The sequence below is a fragment of the Parus major genome, chromosome Z (assembly GCF_001522545.3).
Source record: "Parus major isolate Abel chromosome Z, Parus_major1.1, whole genome shotgun sequence".
In the NCBI taxonomy this organism is placed as follows: Eukaryota; Metazoa; Chordata; class Aves; order Passeriformes; family Paridae; genus Parus; species Parus major.
The window spans coordinates 57,761,889-57,775,302 of record NC_031799.1 but is presented as its reverse complement, the minus strand read 5'-3'; the positions used below and the strand labels follow the sequence as shown (position 1 = coordinate 57,775,302).

The 13,414-nt window shown below is 44.9% G+C and overlaps 1 protein-coding gene across 2 annotated transcripts in view; it reads left to right on the top strand.

The window, feature by feature from the left end:
* Positions 1-5,075: 5,075 nt before the first annotated feature.
* The window catches only part of GRIN3A (glutamate ionotropic receptor NMDA type subunit 3A), a 66,050-nt gene continuing 57,711 nt past the window's right edge, over positions 5,076-13,414 (top strand). For both annotated transcript variants that reach the window (XM_015653591.2, XM_015653592.2), the window contains exon 1: positions 5,076-5,844. In XM_015653591.2, coding sequence (XP_015509077.1) covers positions 5,155-5,844 — 690 coding nt within the window. In that variant the 5' untranslated portion in view covers positions 5,076-5,154. The remainder of the gene's footprint in view (positions 5,845-13,414) is intronic.

Here is a 13,414-nt window from a genome sequence, read left to right as displayed (position 1 = left end):
TAAAAAATAATAAAAAATATTGTGTTAACCTTAGTAATAGTAATCCTACACAGAAGGTTACCAAAAAGGTGTCCTTCCCTGAGAGAAGGGAGAGCAGAGTAACCAGTCATCTGTCTCCATCTGTTTTTTTGGGTCTTCCTCCTATCCAGGTGAAATTTCTACCCTCCTGATATACCACCCAAACTTAACCTCCTCCCCCGTCTTACAAACAGCAGGATCAAGGTGGACAGTTAAGTCATACAGTCACTGTGTCAGGTCATGTGTTAGCACATGCCTAATTAAGCTTATTAGCATGTCCTCAGAAGCGAACTTCAAAAACACAGTCATAACTTTTTGGCTGTGCTGTCCTTCAAATTTTCAATCACATGACCTTGTTGCTCACATCTTATCTTCACAGAACCTCCCCTCACATCTCAGCTGTTGTCAGCCATGCAGATCTCCATCTGCAAAGATAACACAGGATGAACATAGCATGTGCTGCACACAATAAGCTTTGGCCCTTCCCTGACTCCTTCAGGGATCACCATCCATCACACAGTAACTCTGGAGCAGCCAGTGCACTGAAGATCCACCACAGCAAAGTGAAGGTTTTCAAACATAAACTCAACATCCTTAAAGCAGTTTTAGGTATCTGGAAGTGTTTTCAAATTCATTTTTTTCTGACTGGTAAAAGAGTGTGGAGGACAGTAAGAAAAGAACATCCAGATGACTATATTTTTTTCCCTTCAAGTGGCAATTCAAATCAAAAACATAGCATTTTGAAATTTTGGAAACAGCATTTAGAAAAATTGGAGCATCTAAATTGAAACAAAACAGTCCATTCCTAGTAAATGAAAGGATTAACTTTATCTGAACAGTTTATTTTTCTCTAAGTGTCATTTTCTAACTATGGTTATGAAAAGGGGTGGAGGGGACTCATTCCAGGCTGACCCAAAATAAGTCTCTCACCCACTCCAAGGCTAAAGAGACAGTGTGAGGCATCCTGCATCTCAGCTCGTGACTTGGGCCTTTTAGAAGGCATGAGCAGCTTAAAAAAGGGGCAGATGAACATGAATTTAAGTAATACCATGCTTTGCAAGGCCTTGGGGTTTTTTCAGCAATGGGAGCAGAACAACACAGAGCTGGACAGAAGGACTGTGATAACCAATTTTCAAACAAGCCCAGTTGCTCAGAGGAAACAAGCTTTGTAGAAGGTCACTGTGATACACACAGGACAAATGTTCTGCAGTCCAGAAACTAAACAAACCAACACTACTTCAAAGAAATGACAGTGAGCCAAGCAAGCAGAAAGAGCAGCAAAAGAAATATGAGTGGTGATTTAAACCACATTTCCCTGCTGTATTTTTCATTGCTGAAGGGCTTCTGCCAGCTCTAACTGTGATGCTCAGACATGGATCAAGAATGGATAACTTGTGTGGCCACACTTTGCGAGCAACCAATGCCACCAGCACTGCTCTGCTGGTGGTTACACAGGGTGACAACCAGCTCAGAGGAGATGCATCCACTTGCCTGGGTCTGCCTGGTCTTGTTTCAGTTGAATAACTAACACAAAAAAAGAGCAGAATGGACATTCCTATGGCAGCAGCCACTGTGAGAAAGGGAGAAGGAGGGAGGACCGTTGAAGGCAGCCATCCCTTAGCATGAAGTTGAGAAAAGTCAACAACCCCATCAAAAATTATATTCTGCATTTTATTCAGCCCTGCAAGAGGGACTGCAGTATTTCTAAAAAGCAAGCTGCAACTGATAGCAGTCTCCAAGTACTTTTAGACTACAATAATTGTGCTCTTTTGCACATGAATATTTATGAAAAAAAAACCAGAAAAATTAATGACACGACTTTCCAAATATATAAACTGTGGTGGTATTTATATCCTTTCTTAAGGAACTTTCTGGAAATATTCCAGCCTTTCACAGAGCAGTACTTAAGGACTACTTAATGTCTTCTTAAAAACAAAGGCTGTGTTCACGCACTTTGTTATATCATGGATATTGCAGAGAACTTTATTAACAGAAATATTTGAGCAAAGAGTAAAAATAAACACAAATTTCAGAGAAGAGAAATTCATAATTTATTTATTGCTATAAATAATCAAGCTGAAAAGATACTTTCAAGATATAGAGCCATTTGAGTCAAAAGTATTACAAATGAAAGTTTGACCATTCTGTACAGTTCAGGTTTCTAACAGTGACCACTTGCTATGACTTGCTCAAAACTGAGTCCAGAGCAGGAATTCCTTACAGCCATAATTCTCAGAGCAGCACTGATGACAAAAAATATCACATTGCAATCTGGTCATAAATTATCCACAAATGAAAAACAAACAAGAAAACAAAAACCCCAGTAAAACAAGACAAAACCAAACATAAACAAACTAAAAACTCAGGAAAATCACAAGCAAACAAGGAAAAAAAAGTAGATATTGAATTATTTCACTTTATTAATTGATTCCCAGTGTAATTTTCAGAGCTCTTTCAAGAATAAGGTTAATTATGTTTCCTGAAGCACTTGCTTTTTTAAATTAGTGTCTCCTGAGCCCAAAAGCCAGAAAAATATTTGCTTCTATAATGAAGCTTTAAATGAATGACAATTTAGGGCTGTGTGTTAAGACACAGAAGAGTCACCATTTCTTATAGAAATAATTCCTACATGAAAACTAGTAATTATCAAACCACAGAGCAGAAAATTTATGTGCTTACCAGTTTTTTTCCAAACCTGACAAAAAGGATGCAGATAAAGACAATACCTCTGTAGCTGTATAAATCTCAAGTGATCCCTTTCTCGCTACCTGAAAGGTAACTCCTGTGGTTCAGGGAAAAAATTTTCTCTGCATTGTGTGAGATTTACTACATCCAAAGCCAGTTCTCCCAGCAGTAATTCCTTACTGCTAACAGAGCAGGCTTGGAACATCAGCGTTAACACAATCTACTCCTTCAAAGAAAGTGAGGAAAAGTGACAGGAAGAAGCCAGGCTGATCAGACAAAAAATAAAATGTGATTACAAGACTAGAAAAAAAAAAGGAAGAAGAAAAGAGGAAATAGGAAATTGTTGCTAACTCTTAGACATACTACTCATGCTCACGCTACTCACCTGTACACACAGAAAATGGTGCGGCCTTTGCCTGCAGACCACCGCTCTGCCATCTGTAGTTTTCCATATTGGGAACCAATTTTGCAACCTTGTACCAATTTAGAGCAGTGTGAGAGAAACACTAGGTTTGCAGGACACTGGGAAGGTAACAGCAGGCAGGAGAAAAGGACAGACAAGACAGAGAAACTGCAGCATGGCTGCCAAAGACCTGGGTAAGACCTTGCCTTGAAGACTTTGTACACCTCTGGTGACGTTCACACAGGAAGGATGAATTTAAACCAGAAAACACACAGTTCAGACCTTTTGGGAGGCACTGACCTCCTCTTTTATGCAGCATGATGAGAAGTGTTTATTTCTACGCAGATTACGTGCATATCAATGGAAGAAAAACCAAGGGATATAAGCAAAGTTTTTTCAGCAAGGGTGGTAAAACATTGTCAGAGGTCATCCAGAGATGCAGTGACTGCCCCATCCCTGGGAACAGTCAAGGTCAGGATGAACAGGGATTTGAGCAACCTGATCTACTTGAAGATGTTCCACTTAATGCCAGGAGGGTTGGAGTAAATAGCCTTTAAAGGTCCTTTAAAACCCCAACCTTTCCTTTTTGACATAAACATCTCTGAAGATAAACCTCAAAGAAAGGGGAAAGAAGGCTAACATTCAGAGTAGAGCTTAAGTTAAAGGTAAGGGTGAACAGCTGGATGAGTTACCAAAAGACTTCTAAACACTCTAGGAGTGCATGTGTCAAACTATCCTTCCATGCAGGACAGCAGGACTCTGCACTGCACTCAGGACTCAGTCAAGGAGGGAAAGATGACAGGAGTCCCATGGCACAGAATACATCCACATGTACTCAAGCAGACAGCCGGGGAAACCTGTGAGATGATTTTCCCCCGATAGCCAGCCTGGCTGCAGAGAGAGATTCCTCTGAGATTCTGGCTATCCACCAAATAACGTCGAGCGTGTCAATGCCCTAATCATATATTAGAGTCTCAGACCGGGCTCAGCACAGCTCCGACAGCTCAGGTTTAAACCCAACTAGCAAACCTAAGATAAGGACGGGGATTTCCCCTGGTCCTTTCAGACATGCACACAAATGCCCATCTCAGCTCTGCCCTGTTTTCCCTTACGGCTTTTAGGACTAAACACTCTTGTCCTGTTAGGCAGCGCCCCAGGCTTGCGGAATCAGGATCTCAGGTCCCACGTGTCGGAAAAGGGTTGCTTTTGAAGCAACAGCGCATGGGAAGGAATCGGGCTGCTTTCCACAACAAGCAGCAGCGGCAGACACGACTTCCCGGCCATCCGATGAGCTACAGAAGCCCCACCTTCGGCTCGCAGCTCTCGGGACACGGAAAACTGTTACGCTGCTCGGGCGCGGTGAGGAGGTGCCCCGGGGCAGCACCGGACGGAGGGCTCCATCGGGGATGTCCCGGGACGCTCCCCCGGCAGTGCAAAGGGGCGGTCCCCCCCGAACCCCTTCCTCCCCTGGGCGGCCCGCGGGGGCGATTCCCGGGGCCCGGGGAGGAGCCGAGCGGGGCCGGCGCTCGCCGTCCCTTCCGGCGGGAGCGCAGCGCAGCCCAGCGACCGCCCGCAGGCGCACCGACAACTTTCCCCGGCTCCGGAGCCGGCGGGGAGCGCTCCGAGGGCTGCGAGGGGACGAGGAGAGGGCTGGCGCAGGGAGCCGGGCCGGGTTTGCAGGGCGGAGACGCTGCGAGGCGGGGAGCGGAGCCGGGAGCGCGGAGCGGCGGCGGGGAGCGGGGCAGAGGCGCACCCGGCGGGCTGGGAGCAGGGAACGGAGCCGTGTAGAGCCCCGCCGGAGCCCGGGTTGCGGCGGAGCGGCCGGGCAGGGGGAGCCGAGCAGGGCAGCATCCCGCTCCGGGCTGGGTATCTGGGCGGAGCGAGTCCCAGGCGGGACGAGCAGCGGAGTCGCAGGGGCTGGTGCAGCCAGCACCGAGGGGGGAGGTCCGGGGGCTGAGCCTCCCCGCAGCCCCGGGGCGGGGGCGAGGCGGTAGCGGCTCCATGGGCGGCAGCGGGGGCGTCTGCGCGGGGCTCGCCCACCGCGGCTGATGCCGCTGTCGTCTGCCCGCGGGGCGCTTGATGCGGGTGGCGGGACCGGGGAAGGCGGCGGGGGGCTCCCGGCCATGTGCCGGCCGGGGGTGCGCGGGGTCCTGGGCCGGGCGTGCCTGCTGCTGCTGCCGCCCTGCGCCCTGGTGCTGGCGGCGGTGCCCGGCTCCGCGTCCCACCCGCAGCCGTGCCAGATCCTGCGGCGCATCGGGCACACGGTGCGAGTGGGGGCCACCCACCTGCAGCCCCGGGCCCCCCCCGCCGCCGCCGCCTGGCCCGGAGAGGCTTCGGGCGGGCGCCCCGAGGAGCCGCGGGGCCGGAGGGTGGGGGGCGGCGAGGGACAGCGGCGGCCGCCCCCCTCGCCGCGGGACGCGCTGCTGCTGGCCGTGGCCAACCTGAACGGCGTGTCCGGGCTGCTGCCCTACAACCTGTCCCTGGAGGTGGTGATGGCGATCGAGGCGGGGCTGGGCGACCTGCCCCTCTTCCCCTTCTCTTCAGCTAGCGCCTCCTGGAGCAACGACCCCGTCTCCTTCCTGCAGAGTCTTTGCCACACCGTAGTGGTGCAGGGGGTGTCCGCCATCCTCGCCTTCCCGCACAGCCGTGGGGAGATGCTGGAGCTGGACTTCATCTCGGCGGCGCTGCGCATCCCGGTGGTCAGCATCGTGCTGGGCGAGTTCCCCCGGCGGAGCCTGGTAAGGCGCTGGGGGCACAGGGAGGAAGCGGCGGGCAGGGAAGCGCCCTGGGGGCGCTGCCGGGAAGGATAGGGGGACGGGCGTCGGAGCCGGGCAGGGGTCGCGGCGGGAGAACTCTGACCGAGGGAGAAGCGCTCGGACCCCGGGCCGCCGGCGTCGCTCTTCGGTCCCTCCCTCCTTCGGCATCCCGTTTCGCCTTAGCCCCGGAGTCGCCGGGGACAAGCATCTTCTCTGTGCACAGGCAGAGAAGAGCTCGGCGGCACAAGCGAAGTTGTTAGCCCGAAGTCAGTCACTGCGATAAGCTGTAGAGCCGAGAGCAGAAGTGGGGTCCAGGACACGCTTTGCATGTCAAGTGAAGGTCCCTTATGGGGGAAGGTAAAAAAAAAAAACAACAACAAAAAAAAACCCACACAAAAACGAAAAAAAAACCAAAAAACCCCGGCTTTCAGAGTGTTTGTTATTGGTCTTAATGCTGTGGTCTGTGTATGGACACTGCAGGTTGTTCATCAGGTGACACTTCTCAGGAAAGTTGTCCAGTATAACTTTACTTTGCATCGAGCTGAGCTAAAGACCCCAGATTTTCTGTAGTTGTTTCACTTGCAGTTCATACATTGACACTAGATTAGATTTTTGCTAATTCAAGTTTCCTAACTCCTCCTAAAGTAGTGGAAATTGCAGCTGATCCTGTTTGTTTGAATGTGTAGCTAAAATAGCAGAAACTGAATTCTTTGTGTTTGACAAAGTGTTAAGCACAAGTAGAAGTAGCATCAGGAGCTACACTTTCTATCATACAAAGGTGTTACACACTCTGGAGAAAGGAAATATGTCCAGTACTTTGAAATCGTGTGTTTGATGCCAGGAATCATATTCAAGTAAAAGAGCTAGAAGAAAATGCTCTATTCTGTAAAGTCTGTGCAAGGGAAATAATAAGTAAAATGGTACAAGCTGCCTTTTAAGTACAGGATAAATAGTATATAAAAAGAGGTAGCTCAACTTTGCTCTCAAACTGTAATTAGAAAAAATTGCCAGTTGAATTTGCTTTGCAAAACCAAATATAGGCAACAGCCTGGATCTCATTTCTGTGGGCTTGGGGGTTTTTTTCAGTTTTTGTGTGTTTGAATTATGACAGAAGAGGTAGAAGAAGTCTGAGTTAGGTAGCTCCTAGTCTGTAACTGAAGATGTGACTGCTGTATGCTGGTCTGAATGACAGCATGGTTTAGGTCAGAAGGGACCTTAAAGATGATCGCATTACACCCCCTGCCATGGGCGGGGACACCTTTCACCAGACCAGGTTGCTCCAAATCTCATCCAGCCTTGAGCACCTCCAGGGATGGGGCAGCTACAGCCTCTCTGGGCAACCTGTGCCAGGGCTTCCTCATCCTCACAGTCAAGGATTTCTTCCCAATATCCCATTTAACCCTGCCCTCATATTTTGAAGCTGCTGCCCCTCCTCCTGTCACTGCTTGTCAAACTGTCCTCTCCTTTGTTGCTCATTTGTAGCACCTTTAATTCAGCTAGGCTTCTCTACCTCAGCAAAACCCATGTAACTCAGGTCTCTCTAGATTTAAGCAGAAACTCAGGTAGTAATGTTTAGTAAAGTCTCATTTTCCACACTACAGCAGGACAGGAACATATATATGCCATGTCTTGTACTGCTGCTGAATGTTAATGTCATTAGTTCATGCAGAAATTTTTAACAGGCAAGTGTTCACTGTAATTGAAGAACATGTTGAACTTGAAGCAAATCTTCTCTAACATGCCAAAAAGCAGTGCTTAGAATGAAAGGGAAGATAAAGATCCAGAAATTAAATATATTTCAGTAATACTGCCTGTTGTCTCTGTAGTATTTGATGATAGTAATACTTCAGATGTGTAACATGAGAGGAAATCCACAGCATCACAGATGGGCAGCTACAGTCAGGTAAGATACCTAGACTGTGTTTTCAAAAGTTTTGTGGTTGTTGAAGCATTTAAAAATCTATTTCTCATTAAATTTTACCACGCTGAAGATAACAAAAAAAAAAAAGAGAGTAAACAGTCTTTCTGCACAACAAGACAACAGCCATCTCAAGATGTGGTACTACACTTGTTCTCCCACAGGCAACAGGTTATTCTGGAGGTGCAGGAGTGTGTTGGTTTCAAGGGAGGTCACACAGAGTAAAGTGTGACACACTTTTTTCATTTTATATCTGTGATTTAACTGTTAATGTACACTAACAGTAAATCCAAGTGCTGTTGTAACCCAACAAAATGCTGTTTACTTTTCCCACTTTACTATCATTTCAGTAAATTTTCACACTCAGTAAGCAAAAGTAACAATTTAACACCATCATTCAGCAAGGAGAAAAAACCACTGGATTTCTTCACTACTAACACAAATACAAATTGCAGTGAAGCTTTGACAGCTCATTATTTTGGAGACAGAGGCTCACAAGCACTGATGCCACTGAGGCAAGGCTTGTCACCTTGTGTATGTTTGTATCAAGAAAAGCACTTTATTTTTTGATTCCAAGATTGTCAACATCATTAATAATTTTCCCATGGGATGGAACAGGAACCATACATAAATAGAGTTGATGATGTTCTGGTAGTACAGCTCAGACCTGAGAGTCTGGGAAGAATAGCCTGTAATATCTATTTTGTTGGTGATAGTATCAGAAACACAGAGGAGGTCATGTTTGCAGCGGTGCTCTCTGAATTTAAAGGAGTATTTTTAGTGGGTTTCAGATAAATCAAGGACGTCTGATGTCTGTTAACATGAAAAGGAATCTTCTGAGAACAGCTAAACTGAATAAAGTAAATGCAAATCATCAGCCCATGCCAGTCTGTGCTTTAACTGGTTTCTTGAGGAACTGAAACTGCAGTGCTACTGATTGTTGCTATGACTTCAGAAGGGGTCAAAAGAATAAGTAAACCAAATCAGAGTTCCAGGTTAAACTGAATTTTTCAGTGAAATAGCAAGCTTAGCCTCAGAACACATGCTGTAAAAGGAAACGGCCTATAAACATTTAATTTTTTCATTTGTTTTTAAAGGAATTAAGCTTTTTTTTATTATTCTTTAACAGCTTCGTGATTTATAGCTATATATATCAGACCACCCAGGGTGAGGAATTACAGGTCTTTTTGGAAACAGAAAGGAATGCCACTGTGAATACAGTGTCCTCAAAAATCATACTTAGCTGCAAGACACAGACCAACTTCTGTCCAGATAAATGCCCAGAGACGCTTCTGTTCTTTCCTCCCTGGAGCCAGAATTTCATTTTTGCAGAAAAATGGTTTTGATTGGCTGGGGAAAAAAGTTTCAATAACTCCATTTTCCAGGGTGAGAGTGCAGCACACACATATGGCTGCAGGGTTGGGTCATTCAAACTGTCACTGCTAATCTGTCTTAGTCCAGATATTGGAAGCTTGTACTATTTTCTGTGTAGATGAGGAATATGTGTTCAGTCTTTCCCTGTGGCCAGCAACCCTCCTCACCTCACACTGAGTAAACAATGTGATGGCAGTTGCCTTTTGTGTAATTCAGGAGGGTTTATGAGAGGGGCCTTGAGAGGAATCAAGGACAGAAATTGAGAGGATGTGCAAACAAATGCCCAGTTGCTTCTCTTTCAGCCAGAGACCTCAGTGATATTTCCTCTGTCAAAAATCTTTGCATGGAACAAAGAAAGTGGAAAAAAAGCCCAAAGTAGTCTCTTTATTTGAGTTAGAGAGTTTAAAGAGGATCCAGTTAATCACAGCTGCAGAAAATCCCTTTTCAGAATGCAGAAAAGTGGTGAGAATGTTTTCACTTCAGTTCTCTCCTCTGGTTCCTTAATTTTAAAGTCCCTTGGAGATGGAAAGAGCCAGAAGTCTGTTGGGATAGCACTCATTCAGAGATGGCCAGTAGCAAGATATTCTCATTCCTCATGCCATGCTGATCCTTTGATGCAGAAAAGCTGAGTTAACATCAAATTCAGTACCATACATGATGTTTGTTTTGGGTTTGGCTCTTTTTTTCTGTTCTGGGTGCTCACAGTACAGTGTCTTCCTCGCTGTTAGGTCTTTTATAACGTATTGCACAAACTCCTGTCAGTGATGACTGATTAAAATATGACAGTGTTAAATCATTGATTATTACTTTGCTGAAGAACAGGCATTATCAGAAGAAACATCAAAGAATACTTGGCTTAATCCACTAAGTAAAAATTGTAATTTTGCCTAGAACAGACAAATTTAAAGACAATCTGCTTCTATATGAGTACATAAGTTACTGTACTGAACAGATTGTTAACAAAGAAAAGTAAGTTGGAGCATTCAATATAATTTCCCCCAAGAATTTGTCCATGAAAGCAAGTGGAAATACACATATAGAAGCTAGAAATCAAAGGATCTTGTGATGTGTTATTCCATTTATTTCTTGTGATTAAATTCAAAGACTACTTACAAAAGTTCTCATTTAGCGTATATTTAATAAATTATTTACTATTTAAATCCATGAAATATTGAAAACATATAATGTTCGGACTTCAGGCTGTGGTGCATCCAGTTACAGTTTTAAGCCCTCAAATAAAGTGTTTATATTGTGTTCTATTATTTCCTTCTCTGATTTCCAGTTAATTTTTAAATGTGAAAGACAACCAGAATAACATGGCTAGAATTTATGTATTTATTGTAATCAGCAGAAAACTGGAAAAAGCAGTTTCTTTTTAAATTTGCTTTCCAGCAAAGTCCTAGACTATAAATCCATGTTTCTGTACGTCTTACTTGAAGGACTTTTAAAGAGTTGAAAAGTTGTCTTCTCAGTTTGATGGAACGAGAGAATGCATCAGATCTCACTGCAATACAAATAGCTGTGCATTGCAAAGTTTGTTTTGAAGAGCTGAAAGCATCCAGAGAAAAAGGGAGGAAGAAAACAAGAAAAGGAAGCAAGAAAACTGGAAACATCACATATCAGTGAGACAGGGGGAGAGAAGGAGAAAATAAGCTGAATTGAGAAGAGAAAGAAGAGGTGCCCTTCCCTATCTTTGTTTTTTGTGGTAGCAGCATAAAACAAGGGAACTGAATTTTGTAGTAAAGCACTGGACAAAGAGCTGGGATCACCAAGCACAGAGAAGAATGGCTTGCCCAAGTCAGGGTTGAATCCACAGAGCTGTCTTGATCACTGGCTAAGAATAGTTACTTCCATTGAGTTGATGCTTACCCAAAAAAGCATTTTGCCACCCCCAAAATGCATTGTCTTCCCTGTAGACTTCTCAGGAAACTGATTAGACCATCTAGGAAGCAGTGATGTGAGCAGGGATTATGTCAAAGGTAGATAATGGTTTATTGCTGTTGCCAGAGGGTCTTGTAAAGGGTGTGAGGTCTTGGTGTAGTTGGGTGTGATTAATAGAAGCATTTTTTCAAACTTCATGCTGAGAATTAGGGTCAGAGTCCCTTGTGATGCTGTGGGACCCAGGGTCAGACATTTTCTGGTTAGGATTTCAGAGCACCAGGTTACTGGGATGCATGCAGCATCATACCAGTAGGTACCCAGAAGGGATTTCCTAATAAATGGGAGCAGGTTCAGGCACAGGAACATTAGGATTGAAACTTTGGACAGTGCTGAGTGTTCTTTACTTCTGGTCTGGCCCTGAAAGACTCTTCATTTTCCCCAAAACCCTGTCAGTCAGCCAAATTGGTTCTCACAACCACAGGGAAAGGAAGTGCAGATGGTGGAAGCAGCAGGAGAACTGGGAGAAGGATTTTAGCTTGAGTAGGCAGCACTGATAGATGATTCATTTATTAAGGGAGTCACATTCAAGCAAAGCTGCTTGTTGAAGGGGCTCCTCATCAGTGTGACTCAGAAGTTCACAGCCTGGCCCCAAGTGCTTTGCAGCTGTCACAGCAAGCTGGTAATGTTGCTCTTGGGAATTATGGACAACTCCATGAAGAACTGAGACAGGTATATCACACCTATTTGTAACATTACATGCTGCCCTTGTGGGGCATTGCAACGAAATTTTTGTGTGCAGCTGGTTTTGAGACTTGGGTTTGACTGCAGAGTTAATGAGCATCTCTCCATTCAGGCCGGTTGTTCAGCCCTCAGACCTGAGCTCTGTGTGTCATTTCTCTGCAGTGCAGGTCCATGCAGCCATTGGTGAGCATCTTGCATCCCTGGAGCACAGGAATATCCTGCTGGTACAGGCAGAAAGCGGGTGCCACCCCCATGCCAGGCAGTCACCCCTGTGCCTCTGTGAGCTCTGAGTGCCTTGTCAGTGAGTGGGGAGATGATGTTGAGCCTCTGGGATGCTCCCTGCTGCAGGAATGGTGAGCTGGGAGAGCCCTCAGAAGCTGATGGGAAGGTTTCCAGTTCACAGCAGTTTGGAAAGTTCTGGTGTGCAGTGTTAGTGCTGGATAATTAACTTGTATCTGAAATGTTTTGGCCTGGGTGGCTGCAGGCTGCAGATGGGGGGTGAAGGTGGGCACAGGTGCATCCTCAGCTGACACTGAACCACAGCAAATGGGGAAATTGCTGTGATCATTCAATTCTTATTATTATACAGGAAAAATCAAATGTTGGGGAGCTCAGAAGAAGCAACCACAATTTTTTCCTCTTCTTTCTATGGTATTTTTAGTATTCTTTCTTCACCTGCTTTCATCTGTGATGATAGTTTCCAAAGCCTGTTTTACAATGTGGAAAGTATTTGAAGTGGATTATAAAAATCTATGAATGTGCTGCACAGGCATATTTTAAACTCTTAGTATTTCCCTGAAGGCATGCTATCCCACTTCCAGCTTCTTTAAGACTGTGAAGGAAATGATTGCCCATGCCGTTCATATGACATTTTACAAGACTTTCTAACTTGAGACAGAGTTAAAAGACAAGACAGATCTTCAAGCATCAGCTGAGATTTTAAAAATGAAGTTTTGCATTTGTTGCAAAGAAGGAGCTATTAGACATAGCAAATAATAACCGGAAAGAGCAGCTGAATTACGCACCAGCTTCTCTCAATGATGCTACTGATAAAGCAGTTGCATTACACTCAATTTAATAGCATACTCACTCAAACTGGCTTGAAAAGATCTTTTTATTTTACAAATCAGATGAAAAGTCAGTATCATTGAGTTCACAGTTTGATAATTTTCTGGTGCTATTTTAGGTGAAAGCATAATTATTTATCACTTTCTGAGTGTGTTAGGCTCAATCATATGTAACTGCTTTCTGTAAGACAGCAGTTGTTTTTAAGAATTTTATGTACTCGATATTAAGTATCAAAAGGGGGAAAAACAGATCTGAAGTCTACCTGGAGCTGCCTTCCTTTGAGAGTGTACTGAAAGCATTTTAGCTGTGATTTACATTGTTTTATTGTGCTAATACCATAGAGCTAATTTTACCCCTACCTTGAAAGGGCAACAAGATGAAGGGTTAATGTGCCTGGGTTTCTTCTGCTTAAATTTTTGTGTGTTAGGTGATAAACTACAGAGTTCCAAGGCAAAAAGAAGATACCCACTGTCAGCATTGAGGCAAACACAGGTAAATAGTTACAGCAGAAAGCACTGGTATTTTTTGTTTAACCATCAAGGTGTGAAAATTTCAGATGTCTCATCTTCT